General features: G+C 56.1%; 1 protein-coding gene across 6 annotated transcripts in view; it reads left to right on the top strand.

The window, feature by feature from the left end:
* Positions 1 to 4,818, top strand: part of PAK4 (p21 (RAC1) activated kinase 4) — a 54,060-nt gene extending 49,242 nt beyond the window's left edge. For all 6 annotated transcript variants that reach the window (XM_010380925.2, XM_010380926.2, XM_030913113.1 and 3 more), the window contains 5 exons: positions 400 to 533; positions 780 to 906; positions 2,032 to 2,157; positions 3,109 to 3,243; positions 3,841 to 4,818. In XM_010380925.2, coding sequence (XP_010379227.2) covers positions 400 to 533; positions 780 to 906; positions 2,032 to 2,157; positions 3,109 to 3,243; positions 3,841 to 3,996 — 678 coding nt within the window. In that variant the 3' untranslated portion in view covers positions 3,997 to 4,818. The remainder of the gene's footprint in view (positions 1 to 399; positions 534 to 779; positions 907 to 2,031; positions 2,158 to 3,108; positions 3,244 to 3,840) is intronic.
* The last annotated feature ends 9,200 nt before the right edge of the window (positions 4,819 to 14,018 follow it).

The following is a 14,018-nucleotide window of genomic DNA, read 5'->3' as shown; positions in this document are numbered from 1 at the left end:
GTCACAGCGCCTGGCTGCACCAGGAGCTCCTCGCCTGAGTTCCTCACCCACCCCCAGAGGCACGCCTCTTCTCTCATCCTTGCCCCATACCTGCTTGTCTGGGTCTCAGCTCTGTGCTTGAACGCTGTCTTCCCACTTCCCCCGCCAGCACCAGCCCAGGACTGACCTGAGACGGGCGTGTGCCCAGGGGGGCGCACCCCCAGAAGGGAGGCATGGGCTTCAAGCTGGCTCTGAGGCCCATGTGGCTGTGGCAGTAGGGGAAGGCAGTCCAGGTGACCCCAGTGAGCACAAACTCGATGTGGAACTGCAGGGGGATCCAGGGGGGTGGCGCTGGCTGGGTCTGAGGCAGGCTTGGCAGCCCTCCCGCCTCCCCCCACCGCTGATGCAGCCCCTGCACAGGTGGTGATCATGAGGGACTACCAGCACGAGAATGTGGTGGAGATGTACAACAGCTACCTGGTGGGGGACGAGCTCTGGGTGGTCATGGAGTTCCTGGAAGGAGGCGCCCTCACCGACATCGTCACCCACACCAGGTAGTGCGGGGGCCTCAGACCCCTCCTGTGACACAACCAAGTCCCCTCCAGACCGCTTGGGGTGGGGCCACATCTCCAAACCAGCTGTGCTTCGGGCCTCCGGGATGGGGCCTTGTCTTCCATTCCTCCCGCTCCAGAGTGGGGTTGAGTGGTCTCAGAGTCCTCCCATCCCAAGGCAGGACTGCATCCCCCTTGGCCCCCGGGGTGCTGTCCACCTGGCTGCTCACCCCCCACCCCACCCCACAGGATGAACGAGGAGCAGATCGCGGCCGTGTGCCTGGCAGTGCTGCAGGCCCTGTCAGTGCTGCACGCCCAGGGCGTCATCCACCGGGACATCAAGAGCGACTCGATCCTGCTGACCCATGATGGCAGGGTGAGGTGATGGGCGGCGGGGTGCAGGGGTGGTGGGGTTCCGGCAGCAGGGCTTCCCCACCTCTCCCCATCCCCTTTGAGGGTAGGTGAGCTCCGACCCCCAGGTCTGTGATTGAGGAGCTGGGAAGTTCGTCTCTCCGTCGTGGAGCAGCATGGAGTCAGGCTCCAGCTCCGTGGGGACTGTATGCAGTGGGAGGGCAGAGGCTGGCGGAGGCTGTGCCATCAGCACAGGACGCTGGGCCCGGGGACAGGGATCTGGGCAGACAGCGCAGCCCGCACCGCAGGCTTCTCCACTGAAAAGCTGCTCCCTGCCCAGCACCCGGGGCGGGCCGTGGACCCCAGCCCTGTCTTCCATACTTTGGACTGAGGTTCCGAATCTGAGGCCATGGCAGTTATAACGCCGGGTGGACGTGATTTCCTGTGAGAGAGGGCCCTCGACTTGAATGAAATGCTTGCAGAAGTGGATGACTCCATCCCTTCCCCCAAGGAAGATTAAGCCCCACCAGTCAGTCTAGGCAGAGGCAGAGAGAGCTCTGTGTCACCGACAGTCTGTGGAAGGCTCCGGATGTCTACAGATGTGCTTTGGTGACATCTGTGGGCCACCTGAGATTGTCCACACACGGTTGTGGGGATGTTTTCTGGAGGCAGGAAGACCCATAGAGATCCTGAGAACTCGGACTGGGGCCCACAGTTCCTGAGGTGTGGAGGGCCTGGTTGTCGCAAAGGCAGGCTGTGTCCCCTCACGGCCCCAGTGCGGGGCTGCCTTCCTCTCCAGCCCAACTGAAGACTTGCTCAAGGGCAGCAGGGCCCCAGGGCACAGGCTTTTGGGGCCACCCCTGTTCCCAGCTCCAGCCCGGCCTCTGCTATCTGCAGTACTCAGGCCACTGCCGCCAAAAGCCCCAGAGGCTGTCAGGAAGGGAAATGAGGGGATCCTGGGGGAGGTGACTCGCCCGAGGGCCCCCACCAGGCGGTGGTAGAGCTTCCCATTGGTCTGGCTCTGGGCCCCAGCTCTGTCCTCTGGGCAGCACATCGTGTCTGAAGCCAAGGAATGACGCAGGCGGATCCCCCCTGCTTGCCTTCCTTTAGTGCCAGCTCCTCTGACCCCACTGCTTCTGCTCTGCCCCAGGTGAAGCTGTCAGACTTCGGGTTCTGTGCCCAGGTGAGCAAGGAAGTGCCCCGAAGGAAGTCGCTGGTCGGCACGCCCTACTGGATGGCCCCAGAGCTCATCTCCCGCCTTCCCTATGGGCCAGAGGTGAGCCCCAGGGTGGTTAGGCTGTCCCGCCGTGGACAGCATACACTGCCATTTTCCAGCTGCAGCACTGGCGGGAGGTGGGGCCCAGTCTGGGAGTGATTGCCAGGAATGGTGCTCTGGATGAGGAGGTACTGCAGGCATACATGTATTCATTCATTCTTTTTTTGTTTGTTTGTTTGAAATGGCGTCTCGCTCTGTCGCACAGGCTGGAGTGCAGTGGCGCAATCTCAGCTCACTGCAACCTCCACCTCCCGGCTTCAAGCGATTCTCCTGCCTCAGCCTCCTGAGAAGCTGGGATCACAGGTGCCGGGCACCATGCCCAGCTAATTTTTGTATTAGTAGAGATGAGGTTTCACCATGTTGACCAGGCTGGTCTCAAACTCCGGACGTCAGGTGATCTGCCCACCTTGGCCTCCCAAAGTGCTGGGATTACAGGTGTGGGCCACCTCGCCCGGCCTTGGCTCTGATTTCTGAGCATTGTCATCACAGGCCGGCTTTCCCCTTGTGCGAGCAGAGCTGGCCCCGGCAGCTCTGGGAAGTGTCTCCCGCCTGCGGGCTCCCCTCTTTCCCTGGGTGTTTTGGGTAAAGTTCCCAGGTTGGCTCTGATTGACCCAGGCTGGGTCCTGTGCCTGTTTCTGAACCAATCACTGTCTCCACTGTGGTGATGAGGCCGCCTGGGTCCTGAACCCACCACTGGATGCCACCTGGACTGAGGGAGGGAGGGGACCTGGGGGCAGTTGACAGAAAGAAGAGGGGTGGGTGTGGGTTGGGCAGCTCTCTTCAGGGGCTCCCTGGTGCGTGGACTGCTGGCTGGGTGTCCAAGAGGGAGTTCTGGGCCAAGGACTCCGGGAGCCAGAGGCAGAGACAGCGTTCGGGCGGCCCCTCCCTACGGCCTCCCCGGGACCCACCACCCCCCACCGCTCAGCCCTGCTGTCGCTTCCCCTGCCCCAGGTGGACATCTGGTCGCTGGGGATAATGGTGATTGAGATGGTGGACGGAGAGCCCCCCTACTTCAACGAGCCACCCCTCAAAGCCATGAAGATGATTCGGGACAACTTGCCGCCCCGACTGAAGAACCTACACAAGGTAGGCCCCTCCCTGGCCGGGAAACTGTGCGCCAGCCGGAGCAGGGGGTGTAGACGGGATGGGGACGGTGATGGCGCCTGGGATGGTGCTTACTGTGTGCTGGGCCCCCTACCCCCAGGCCTCATGTGTCTGTGCAGACGCCGTCTGTGGGGCCTGGGCGACAGAGGCAGCAGAGCCACAGGCCCCTCCCCGCACCCTCACTGTTGCCCTGGGCTCTGCCCGGCGGCCCTAGAGAGATTCGCACACTTAGAAGTGGAGGACAGGGCCGGGACCTCCCTAGTGGAGGACTCGCCAGGAGAGGAAGGGGCACCTCTGGGGCCCAGTTGCTTCCAGCTCCTTGCTAAGCCATGGAAATAGGGAGTCCATGAGCCCCCAGAGTTTGTCGCTTCCTCTGGGGCCACACAGTAAGCCCCATCGCAGGCACCATCACTGTCCCTGTCCCGTCTACACCCCAAGCTCTAGACACCCATGACCTCTGCCCGCTTCCTTCCTGCACAGTACATGCCGCCAGCCGACTTGGCAGAGGCAGAAACTGCGGCCCCACAGCAAACCGTCAGTGGGGCCCTCACCCCCTGACCCTCCCCTCCTCCTCGACAGGTGTCACCATCCCTGAAGGGCTTCCTGGACCGCCTGCTAGTGCGGGACCCTGCGCAGCGGGCCACGGCAGCTGAGCTGCTGAAGCACCCATTCCTGGCCAAGGCAGGGCCGCCCGCCAGCATCGTGCCCCTCATGCGCCAGAACCGCACCAGATGAGGCCCAGCGCCCTTCCCCTCGACCAAAGAGCCCCCCGGGTCACCCCCGCCCCACTGAGGCCAGTAGGGGGCCAGGCCTCCCACTCCTCCCAGCCCGGGAGGTGCTCCGTGTGGCACTGCCCTCCTTGCCGGGGGTAGATGGGACCCTACTACTGAACTCCAGTTTTGATCTCGTGACTTTTAGAAAAACACAGGGACTCGTGGGAGCAAGTGAGGCTCCCAGGACCTTCACCCTCTGGGACAGGCCCTCCCCCGTGTTCTTGTCTCCAGGAGGACAGCGGCCCTCCCATCACTGGAAGTCTGCAGTGGGGGTTGCTGGGGGTGGAGAGAACACTAAGAGGTGAACGTGTGTGTGTGTGCACGCGTGCGAGTGTGCATGTGCGTGTGTGCAAAGATCCAGCCACCCCGTCCTCCAGCCTGCGAGGGGGTGTCTGGCGCCTTGCCTGACACCCAGCCCCCTCTCCCCCTGAGCCATTGTGGGGGTCGATCATGAATGTCCGAAGAGTGGCCTTTTCCCGTAGCCCTGCACCCCCTTTCTGTGGCTGGATGGGAAGACAGGGTCAGGGCCCCCCACCCTCTCCAGCCCCTGCAGCAAATGACTACTGCACCTGGACAGCCTCCTCTTTTCTAGAAGTCTATTTATATTGTCGTTTTATAACACTCTAGCCCCTGCCCCTATTGGGGGACAGATGGTCCCTGTCCTGCGGGGTGGTCCGGGCAGAACCACTGCCTGAAGACCCAGGTTCCTGCCCGGTCAACGCAGCCCCGGCCCCCCCACCCCTGCCTCGAGTTAGTTTTACAATTAAAACATTGTCTTGTTTTGTGTGTGTGTGGTGTGTTTGGGGGCCCTGCCCGACTGTCTTGGGTGGGAATTTGCAGGGAGAGGGTCTGGATCTGGGAGCAAACCACAGTTCCAGCCAAGGCAGGGCAAGGGTGGGGTGGGGAGTGGGGAGTTCAGCTCAAAGTAGCCAGTAAGCCCCCCCAACCCGCCACTCCCCAGAATGGGACAGGATTGTCCCCACCCCTGGAAGCAGCCAGTTTGCCACGGTCCACGTGCAGACTGATCCCAGTTTGCCAAATCTGCAATTTCCTGGAACCTTTTAAAGGCTGTTTGTCTTGAGCAGGTTTGGTGGGTAGGAGCTAACCCGATGTTGGTAAATTTAAGGCCATTTGGCAGATTGGTCAGTGGGCAGATGGACTTTTGGAGGACTGACGGAGGCCGACTGGCCTGGAACTGCTGGCTTCGGAGAGACCCGCTGTGAAGTGTGTCCCTCCACGCAGGAGCCGGGAGCCGAGCCCACGCTGGGGGGCATCTGACTGGCATGGAGGTGGCCATGCCGCCATCGCTGCTGCTGCTGCTGCATTCTGGCACTTCGTGCCTCAGGCCCTGTTGGGCTCCACTTTCTGCATCCTCCCCAGCACCCAGGGAGGCAGTGGGGCAGGGGGAGAGCCAGGAGTGAGCCTCCATCCCCAAAGCCAGCCAGGTGTCATCAGCACCAGAGATCTCAGCCTGGTCCTCTTGGGAAGTGAGTGGCCAGGGCAGAGATTCCAGGTTAGTCCACGCCTCCCACCCTCCATGGGTCCTGACCCCAAGAATCAGGGTACTCTGTGTGGCAGGGCCTATGCCAAATGCAAACACAGCCTAGATGGATCATCACAGAGTGAAACCCAGCGGTGCAAGCAGCTGTGCTCTCTGCAATGTGTTGGAGGCTTAGGTGAGGTGGATGCTTTTCCAGAAAAAAAAAAATGCTAACATTGGCAAAAGAAGAAATAGAAAACAAAACCAAAATAACTGTCTCCTCACTGTACACACACTCCAGAATAAATAAAAAGCTTCGGGCTTGAATGCATTTTCAAATGAGTTTGTTTTTTTTTTTTTTTTTTTTTTTTTTTTTTTTTTTTTTGAGACGGAGTCTCACTCTGTTGCCCAGGCTGGAGTGCAGTGGCACAGTCTCAGCTCACTGCAACCTCTGCCACCTGGGTTCAAGCGATTCTCCTGCCTCAGCCTCCCGAGTAGCTGGGATTACAGGCGCCTGCCACCGCTCCCGGCTAATTTTTTGTATTTTTAGTAGAGACTGGGTTTTGCCATCTTGGCCAGGCTGGTCCTGAACTCCTGACCTCGTGATCCACCCACCTCGGTCTCCCAAAGTCCTGGGATTACAGGCGTGAGCCACCGTGCCTGGCCTCAAATGAGATTTACCAGACTTTGAAGGAGCAGGTAATTCCTTCTACCTTGTGAACAAATTGTTCCAGAAAAGAGAATAGCAGTTCAGGAGGCCACTGTGACTGTGGTTCCAGACCCAGATAAGGACTGAGAAGAACAGAGCATCTCAGAAACACAAGGCTCAGCCAGGGTGCTCGGCGACCCCACGGGCACGGAGAACAGCTAGCTCTAGGAGCTGCCCACTCTCCTGCTGAAGAAACCACAGGCTCAGAGGCGGGAGCTCCTGTACCCAGTCACATCTGTGAGCCCACGGTGACGGCTGGTTTGGTGCCTTCAGTCACTCACTGCAGGTTTGTTTCCGTTTTGTTTGGGGGTTTTTGTTCTTTTTTTTTTTTTTTTTTTTTTTTTTTGAGAGACATGTTACTAAGTTGCCTAGGCTGGTTTCAAACTCCTGGCCTCAAGCGATCCTCCCTCCTTGGCCCTCCAAAGTGCTGGGATTACAGGTGTGAGCCACCACGCCCAGCCCACTCAACTGCAGTTTGAAGGCACGGCTTTGGGCAACGTGGGGTGAAAGCTGCCCGAGGTCCTGTTCCTCCACACGTGGCTTCCTCCTGCGGGAGCAAGTCAGGTAGACAGACCCCAACCAGAGTTGTTTCAAATGGCGGGATTTGGTAAAGGTGGTTGGATCATGACAAAGCTTTGAGAAGGCTGGAGGAGCCACAGAGCGCCAGGTGCCCAGCGATCATTAAAGACAGGAGGCTGCTGCCACCTGTGTGGCTGGAGGAACAGAAGGGGCCGATGACATTCCCCAAATCCCAGGTGGTCACTCTCGCCTCAGCCTGGCCAGAGCAGAGTGTCTTCATCCAGCTTCCCACCCTGGACTCTCACCCAGGAGCCTCCTACCGGCAGACCCTTCCCGACCCCACCGGCCCAGGGGGTCTACAGATCCATGTTTCAGGCGTCCGCCTGGAGCGGAACAGGGGAGCGCTTAGGGCAAGGTGGCGCCAGAGGATTCCCTCTGCCCACATTTAATTGACCAGCTGAGGCGCTCCACAGGAATGAATGACACTCGACTGGACAGGTGCTGTGGGTGAGGGTCAGACCCGGAGGCCCAGGAGGGGCACAGGGATGGATTTGTCCACCTGGGGGCTGGAGGTGCGTTTACAGAGACCCAAAATAAACGATGCAACCAGGTCAGACCAGCTGTTCTCACAGTGTGGTTCCCAGACCAGCAGCATCACTGGGAACTTACTGGACACGCAAATAAATCCCTGTGCGCCACCCCAGGTGCGTCAGATGCCAGTGAGGCCCAGTGATCTGTATTTAACACACCCTCCGGGGGATGCTGGTGCCCACTCACGTTTGGGAACCCCTGCGATCCACGACTGCTCTTCCGTGTAAAAGGTCTACTTCTGTGGGACTCCGAGTTGGTCCTTCCATCTTTTTCCTTCCTCCTGGGACACCTGCCTCTCCCATGTGGTATTAGAGGATTCCTTATGCTCTGAAGGGGGCACAGAGAGAAGAGGGCACTCCTCTTGAAGGACTGACCCAGAGGTTTTGCCGTTGCTTCATTGGCCAGAGCTTAGTCACGCAGCCGCACCCAGAGGCAAGGGAGGTTGGGAAATGTAGTGTTTGTGTGTGTGTCTAACACAAATTCTATTACCATGCAGTCAGGATTCTCCACCCTTCTTGTTCATTAGATTTGCTGGGCTTCACCCTGGTAATTCTGATTTGGTGACAGGACAGAACTCAGAGGCAGACCCGGGTGTGTACAGGAGCTTCATATACGACAAGGAGATTTAATAAGCATGCGGGGGGCCGGCTGCAGTGGCTCATGCCTGTAATCCCAGCACTTTGGGGGGCCGAGGCAGACAGATCACTTGAGGTCAGGAGTTCGAGATCAGCCTGGGCAACAAAGCGAGACCCTGTCTCTACTAAAAATACAAAAATTAGCCGGACATGGTGGTGGGTGCCTGTAATCCCAGCTACTCGGGAGGCTGAGGCATGAGAATCACTTGAACCCAGGAGGTGGAGGTTTCAGTGAGCCAAGATCGTATCACTGCACTCCAGCGTGAGTGACAGAGTGAGATTCTGTCTCAAAACAAAAAAAAAGCCAGGCGTGGTGGCTTACACCTGTAATCCCAGCACTTTGTGAGGCTGAGGTGGGCGGATCACCTGAGGTCAGGAGTTCAAGACAAGCCTGGGCACCATGGTGAAACCCCCATCTCTACTAAAAATACAAAAAAATTAGCTGGGTGTGTGGCGGGTGCCTGTAATCCCAGCTATTTGGGAGGCTGAGGCAGGAGAATCGCTTGAACCCAGGAGTCAGAGGTTGCAGTGAGATGAGATCGCGCCACGGCACTCCAGCCTGGGCAACAAGAGCAAAACTCTATCTCAAAAAATAATAATTTTCATTTGTAATAGACAGGTATCAGAATGGGGGAAAATATTTGCAAAGTCTAACACTGTTAAGATATCTTCTTAAGAAAAAGAGACCAGCCGTAACAGGACAATGGGCAAAGGATATGAACAGGCAATTTAGAGAAGAAAGAACTCAAAGGCCAATAAGGGTGTGCGTAGCCGCTCAAAGTCGTTAGTCATCAGAGACATGCACATTCAAACATGCCGTGGCGTTTTACACCATGAGTCTGATAAAAACAGATCCGACTTAGTCAAGTGTTCCATATATGTCTCTCCCAATGATTCCAATAGTCACACCCGCGTGACTTCCCAAAGAAACTCTCTGGACCTGAGGGAGAGTCAATGAGGACGTTCACTGTTCACTGCAGCATTATTTGTGGGGTGGGGGCTGGAGGTGGCGGCATGTCCACCCTAGGGTGGTGGGTGGCTAAACAGAAAGGGTGCACCCCCAAAATTCCTGTGCAGCCAGCAGGTAAGAAAAACAATAATAAGATTTATAATACAAGGCTGGGTGTATAAATTGTAAAGTATGGACATAAAACAATGGTCCTCATTTTGCAAGACCAAATTAGGAGACTCATTTGCATATTCGCATGGCTGCCACTGGGGAAGGAAACGGGCGAAGAATGAATGAACCACAGATCTTGGGAGAAATGAAGGCCTTGAAGGCCACACTGAGGCTTGGTTCTCTAAGCAACCGGGAACTCCCTTTTGTGTGGCTTGGGGCCTGGTCACAGGTGTTTAAGATAAAAATTACCCAGGTGATCCTAACATGCAGCCAGGATTGAGAATGGGAGAATGGGCCAGGCGCGGTGGCTCATGCCTCTAATCCCAGCACTTTGGGAGGCCGAGGTGGGCGGATCACCTGAATTTAGGAGTTCCAGACCAGCCTGGCCAACATGGTGAAACCCCGTCTCTACTTAAAATACAAAAATTAGCCAGGCGTGGTGGCGGGTGCTTGTAATCCCAGCTACTTGGGAGGCTGAGGCAGGAGAATCACTTGAACCCGGGAGGTGGAGATTGCAGTGAGCCGAGATCATGCCATTGCACTCCAGCCTGGGCAACAAGAGCGAAACTCCATCTCAAAGACAAAACAACATTGATCGAAGTCTGGCTGTGTTCAGGGGCTTTGCCAAGCTCCTAGTTTTGCCCCATTTAACCCCTGTAGTGGTTACCGCCCCACAAGGAAAATGTTCCCCCCCCCACCAAAAAAAAAACAAAAAGGTTACCCCCACCCCCCCAAAAAGATAGGTCCACGGAGAATCGGTGAGTGCGGCCTTTTTTGGAGAAAGGGTCTCCGCAGATGTGTCCTGAGTTAAGGATCTGGAAACGAGGTCACCCTGGTGTATCCGGGTGGGCCCTAATCTACTGAAAAGTGTCCCTTAGAGAAATGCACAGGGAGATTTGGGGCACACGGAGCAGCAGCCCATCACGGGTTAGAGTGTTGATGCAGCCTTGAGTCAGGAAACGCCAGGGGCCTTCCAGGAGAAGCCAGAAGGGGCCAGGAAGCATTCTGCCCTGAAGGCTTCAGAGGGAGGAGAGCCCTGTCCACACTTCTACTTCAGACTTCGGCTTCCAGAACTGAGAGAATACGGTCAGGCATGGAGGCTCACGCCTGTAATCCCAGCACTTTGGGAGGCCGAGGCAGGTGGATCACTTGAGGCCAGGAGTTCGAAACCAGCCTGGCCAACATAGTGAAAACCCGTTTCTACTAAAAACAGAAAAATTAGCCGGGCGTGGTTGTGGGCACCTGTAATCCCAGCTACTCAGGAGGCTGAGGCAGGAGAATTGCTTGAACCTGGGAGGCAGAGATTGCAGTGAGCCGAGATCACACTACTGCACTCCAGCCTGGAGTAACAGAGCAAGACTCGTTCTCAAAAAACAAAAACAAAACAAAAACAAAACACAGAACTGAGAGCATGTCTGCTATTTCAAGCCACCGCATTGGGAATTTGTGATCACAGCCCAGGAAACATGACCCTCGTAGCTGCCTTCTGCGGAACTACTGCACCTTCCTTGGCCTGTTTGACAGATGAGAGACGGGAACAAAGATGTCAACCTGAGGTCACAGAGCCAGAAAGCGATAGAGGCAGGATTAGAATCCTGGCATCGGGCCTGGGAATTCCTGCACATCCTCACCATGCCACACTGAGAAGCGGGTCAAGGCTGCCTTCACTACCCGACTCATGGGACCACAGTTATGAACAGAAAAGGGCCTGTGTCTTCCCAGGTGGCTGGTCACGGAAGGAGGGCGGGCCCCAAGCCGCAGACTCCGAAAGGGAGGCTGTTGCCCTGGGGTGTTCCAAGGAGACTTGGGGTGGAGAGGTGTTGACTAGGGGATGAGATGGGGCAGTAAGCAGGGTCCTGGACTGCGCTTGGGGGACATGGGGGTAGCTCAGAGCCACACTTGGGGACTGCTGGATTATACGAAGTTGAATTCTCTGTTCCCTCCTCTCCCTGGATCTATCTATCTTTCTTTCTTTCTTTTTGAGATGGGAGTCTCGCTCTGTCACCCAGGCTGGAGTGCAGTGGCAAGACCTTGGCTCACTGCAACCTCTGCCTCCTGGGTTCAAGCAATTCTCCTGCCTCAGCCTCCTGAGTAGCTGGGATTACAGGCACCAGCCACCACGCCTGGCTAATTTTTGTATTTTTAGTAGAGACGAGGTTTCATCATGTTGGCCAGGCTGATTTCGAACTCCTGACCTCAAGTGATCTGCCCGCCTCAGCCTCCAAAGTGGGGGGATTACAGACGTGAGCTACCGCACCCAGCCTCTTCCTGCATCTTTATCTCTGCCTTCCTTTGTCTCTCTCTCTTTCATTCTCCTGCTTAGTCTTTTTCATTATTTGAACAGGTGGCCCAAGCCCATGGTACAAAATTTAAAAGATCCCAAAGGGAATAAATGGGAAAATCAGCCTCCCTCCCACCTTACCTCCCTCCCCATCCCCAGCCTCTCAGTTCCGCTCCTCAGAGGCAGCCACTGATAACAAGTTTCTTGTGCTTCCTTCCAGAAATGTCTGCATGTACCAGGAAATACTTAACATGCATATACAGATGTGTATTTTCCTTCATACAGATGTTAGCATAATGGGCCAGGCACGGTGGCTCACACCTATAATCCCAGCATTTTGGGAGGCTGAGGCGGGTGAATCACCTGCAGTCAGGAGTTTGAGACCAGCCTGACCAACGTGGTAAAACCCCGTCTCTACTAAAAGTACAAAAATTAGCCGGGCACGGTGGCTTGTGCCTGTAATCCCAGCTACTTTGGGAGGCTGAGGAGGAGAATCACTTGAACCCGGGAGGCGGAGGTTGCAGTGAGCCAAGATTGCGCCATTGCACTCCAGCCTGGGCAACAGAGCAAGACTCTGTCTAAAAAAAAAAGCTGAAGGTTGGCATAATGGACACATCCCTCTGCCCCTTACTTTTTCCTACTTAACAATGTATCTTGGTGATTGTTCCCTGCTGGTACATAAAAAGCAATTTTGATCCTGTTAGTGGCTATATAATATGCCATTGAGCAGAGGAACCATGAATCATGGGAACAGCCATTGTCACTGGACATTTAGGGGGCTTGGAGTTGTTTGGTGTTTTTTATTTTATTTTGTTTTTTATTTTATTTTGAGACAAGGTCTCACTCACTGTCGCCCAGGCTGGAGTGCAGTGGCACAATCTCAGCTCGCTGCAACCTCCACCTCCTGGGCTCAAGTGATTCTTCCATCTCAGCCTCTCAAGTAGCAGGGATTACAGGTGTGCGCCACCATTCCTGGCTAATTTTTGTATTTTATTTTATTATTTATTTATTTACTTTTTTTTTTTTTTTTTTTTTTTTTTTGAGACAGAGTCTCGCTCTGTCGCCCAGGCTGGAGTGCAGTGGCCGGATATCGGCTCACTGCAAGCTCCGCCTCCCGGGTTTACACCATTCTCCTGCCTCAGCCTCCCGAGTAGCTGGGACTACAGGCGCCCACCACCTCGCCCAGCTAATTTTTTGTATTTTTTAGTAGAGACGGGGTTTCACCAGGTTAGACAGGATGGTCTCGATCTCCTGACCTTGGGATCCGCCCGTCTCGGCCTCCCAAAGTGCTGGGATTACAGGCTTGAGACACCGCGCCTGGACAATTTTTAAATTTCTTGTAGAATTGGGGTTTCACCATGTTGCCCAGGCCGTTCTGGAACTCTTTTTTTTTTTTCTTTTTTTGAGACGGAGTCTCGCTCTGTCGCCCAGGCTGGAGTGCAGTGGCCGGATCTCAGCTCACTGCAAGCTCCGCCTCCCGGGTTCACGCCATTCTCCTGCCTCAGCCTCCCGAGTAGCTGGGACTACAGGCGCCCGCCACCTCGCCCGGCTAGTTTTTTGTATTTTTTAGTAGAGACGGGGTTTCACCGTGTTAGCCAGGATGGTCTCGATCTCCTGACCTCGTGATCCGCCCGTCTCGGCCTCCCAAAGTGCTGGGATTACAGGCTTGAGCCACCGCGCCCGGCCTGTTCTGGAACTCTTGAGCTCAAGCGATCCTCCCGTCTTGGCCTCCCAAAGTGTTGGGATTACAGGGGCCCTCTCTTCCTGTTTTCTGGCTCTTTGTGTATCTTTTTGCTCTCTCTGCCTCTCCCTGTCCACACACTTCCCTCCTCCTACCCAACCTCAGTCCTGCCTCTCTGTCGCCCCCTGCAGGGTGAAGCGGGCTCACTGCCCCTCCACCTCACAAACCTCTGATTTGTATCTGGGGCAGGCAGCACCCACCCCAGCTCACCTTTCTCCTACCCCTGCCCCCTCCTGACCTGGCTGCACTTTCCCACCCTCCACAGCCCTGATGCAGAGCCCAGGATCTGCTACCCCAGCCCCAGGTGCCCACCCTCCAGGACCCCTGCCCTTCCCCCTCTACCAGCAGGCTTGGGCCACGGGACACACTGACTCCTGGGGGTGACGGGTTTTGCAGCAGGTGTGGTGGGAGCTAGGCTTGGGCAGGTTGGAAGCAGTGCCTTGGCTGGGTCAGAGCCTCTTCCTCCTACCGCCCAGCTGGGCCTTCCTGCCCTCCCTGCCCAGCAAGCACAGCAATGTCATGTCAGCCCTGAGCTGGGGACAAACAGACCTGCCCAAGGCCCTGCCCTGGTGAGGATGACATTCGGGCAGAGTGAGAGATTGTGACCCAGTGAACACAGCCACATGCGCAGATGTATTTACAAAGCATGCTGAATGCAAGAAAGGACCAATGGGGTGTGACAGAGACTAGCAGGGGAGGGGAATTTACCTGGCCTGGGGACGGCTCAGCTCTCTTTCTTAGTAGAGAACAATCATCAATCCATCTTGTTAGGCAGGAAAAAGCAAGAAGGGTGTGTGCCTTATGACAAGATGACTTGTTTCGTTTTGTTTTGTTGAGACAGTCTCTGTCACCCAGGCTGGAGTGCAGTGGCGCAATCTTGGCTCACTGCAGCCTCGACCTCCCAGGCT

Source organism: Rhinopithecus roxellana, chromosome 12 (genome assembly GCF_007565055.1).
Source record: "Rhinopithecus roxellana isolate Shanxi Qingling chromosome 12, ASM756505v1, whole genome shotgun sequence".
Lineage (NCBI taxonomy): Eukaryota > Metazoa > Chordata > Mammalia > Primates > Cercopithecidae > Rhinopithecus > Rhinopithecus roxellana.
This window is presented reverse-complemented; position numbering and strand designations above follow the sequence as displayed.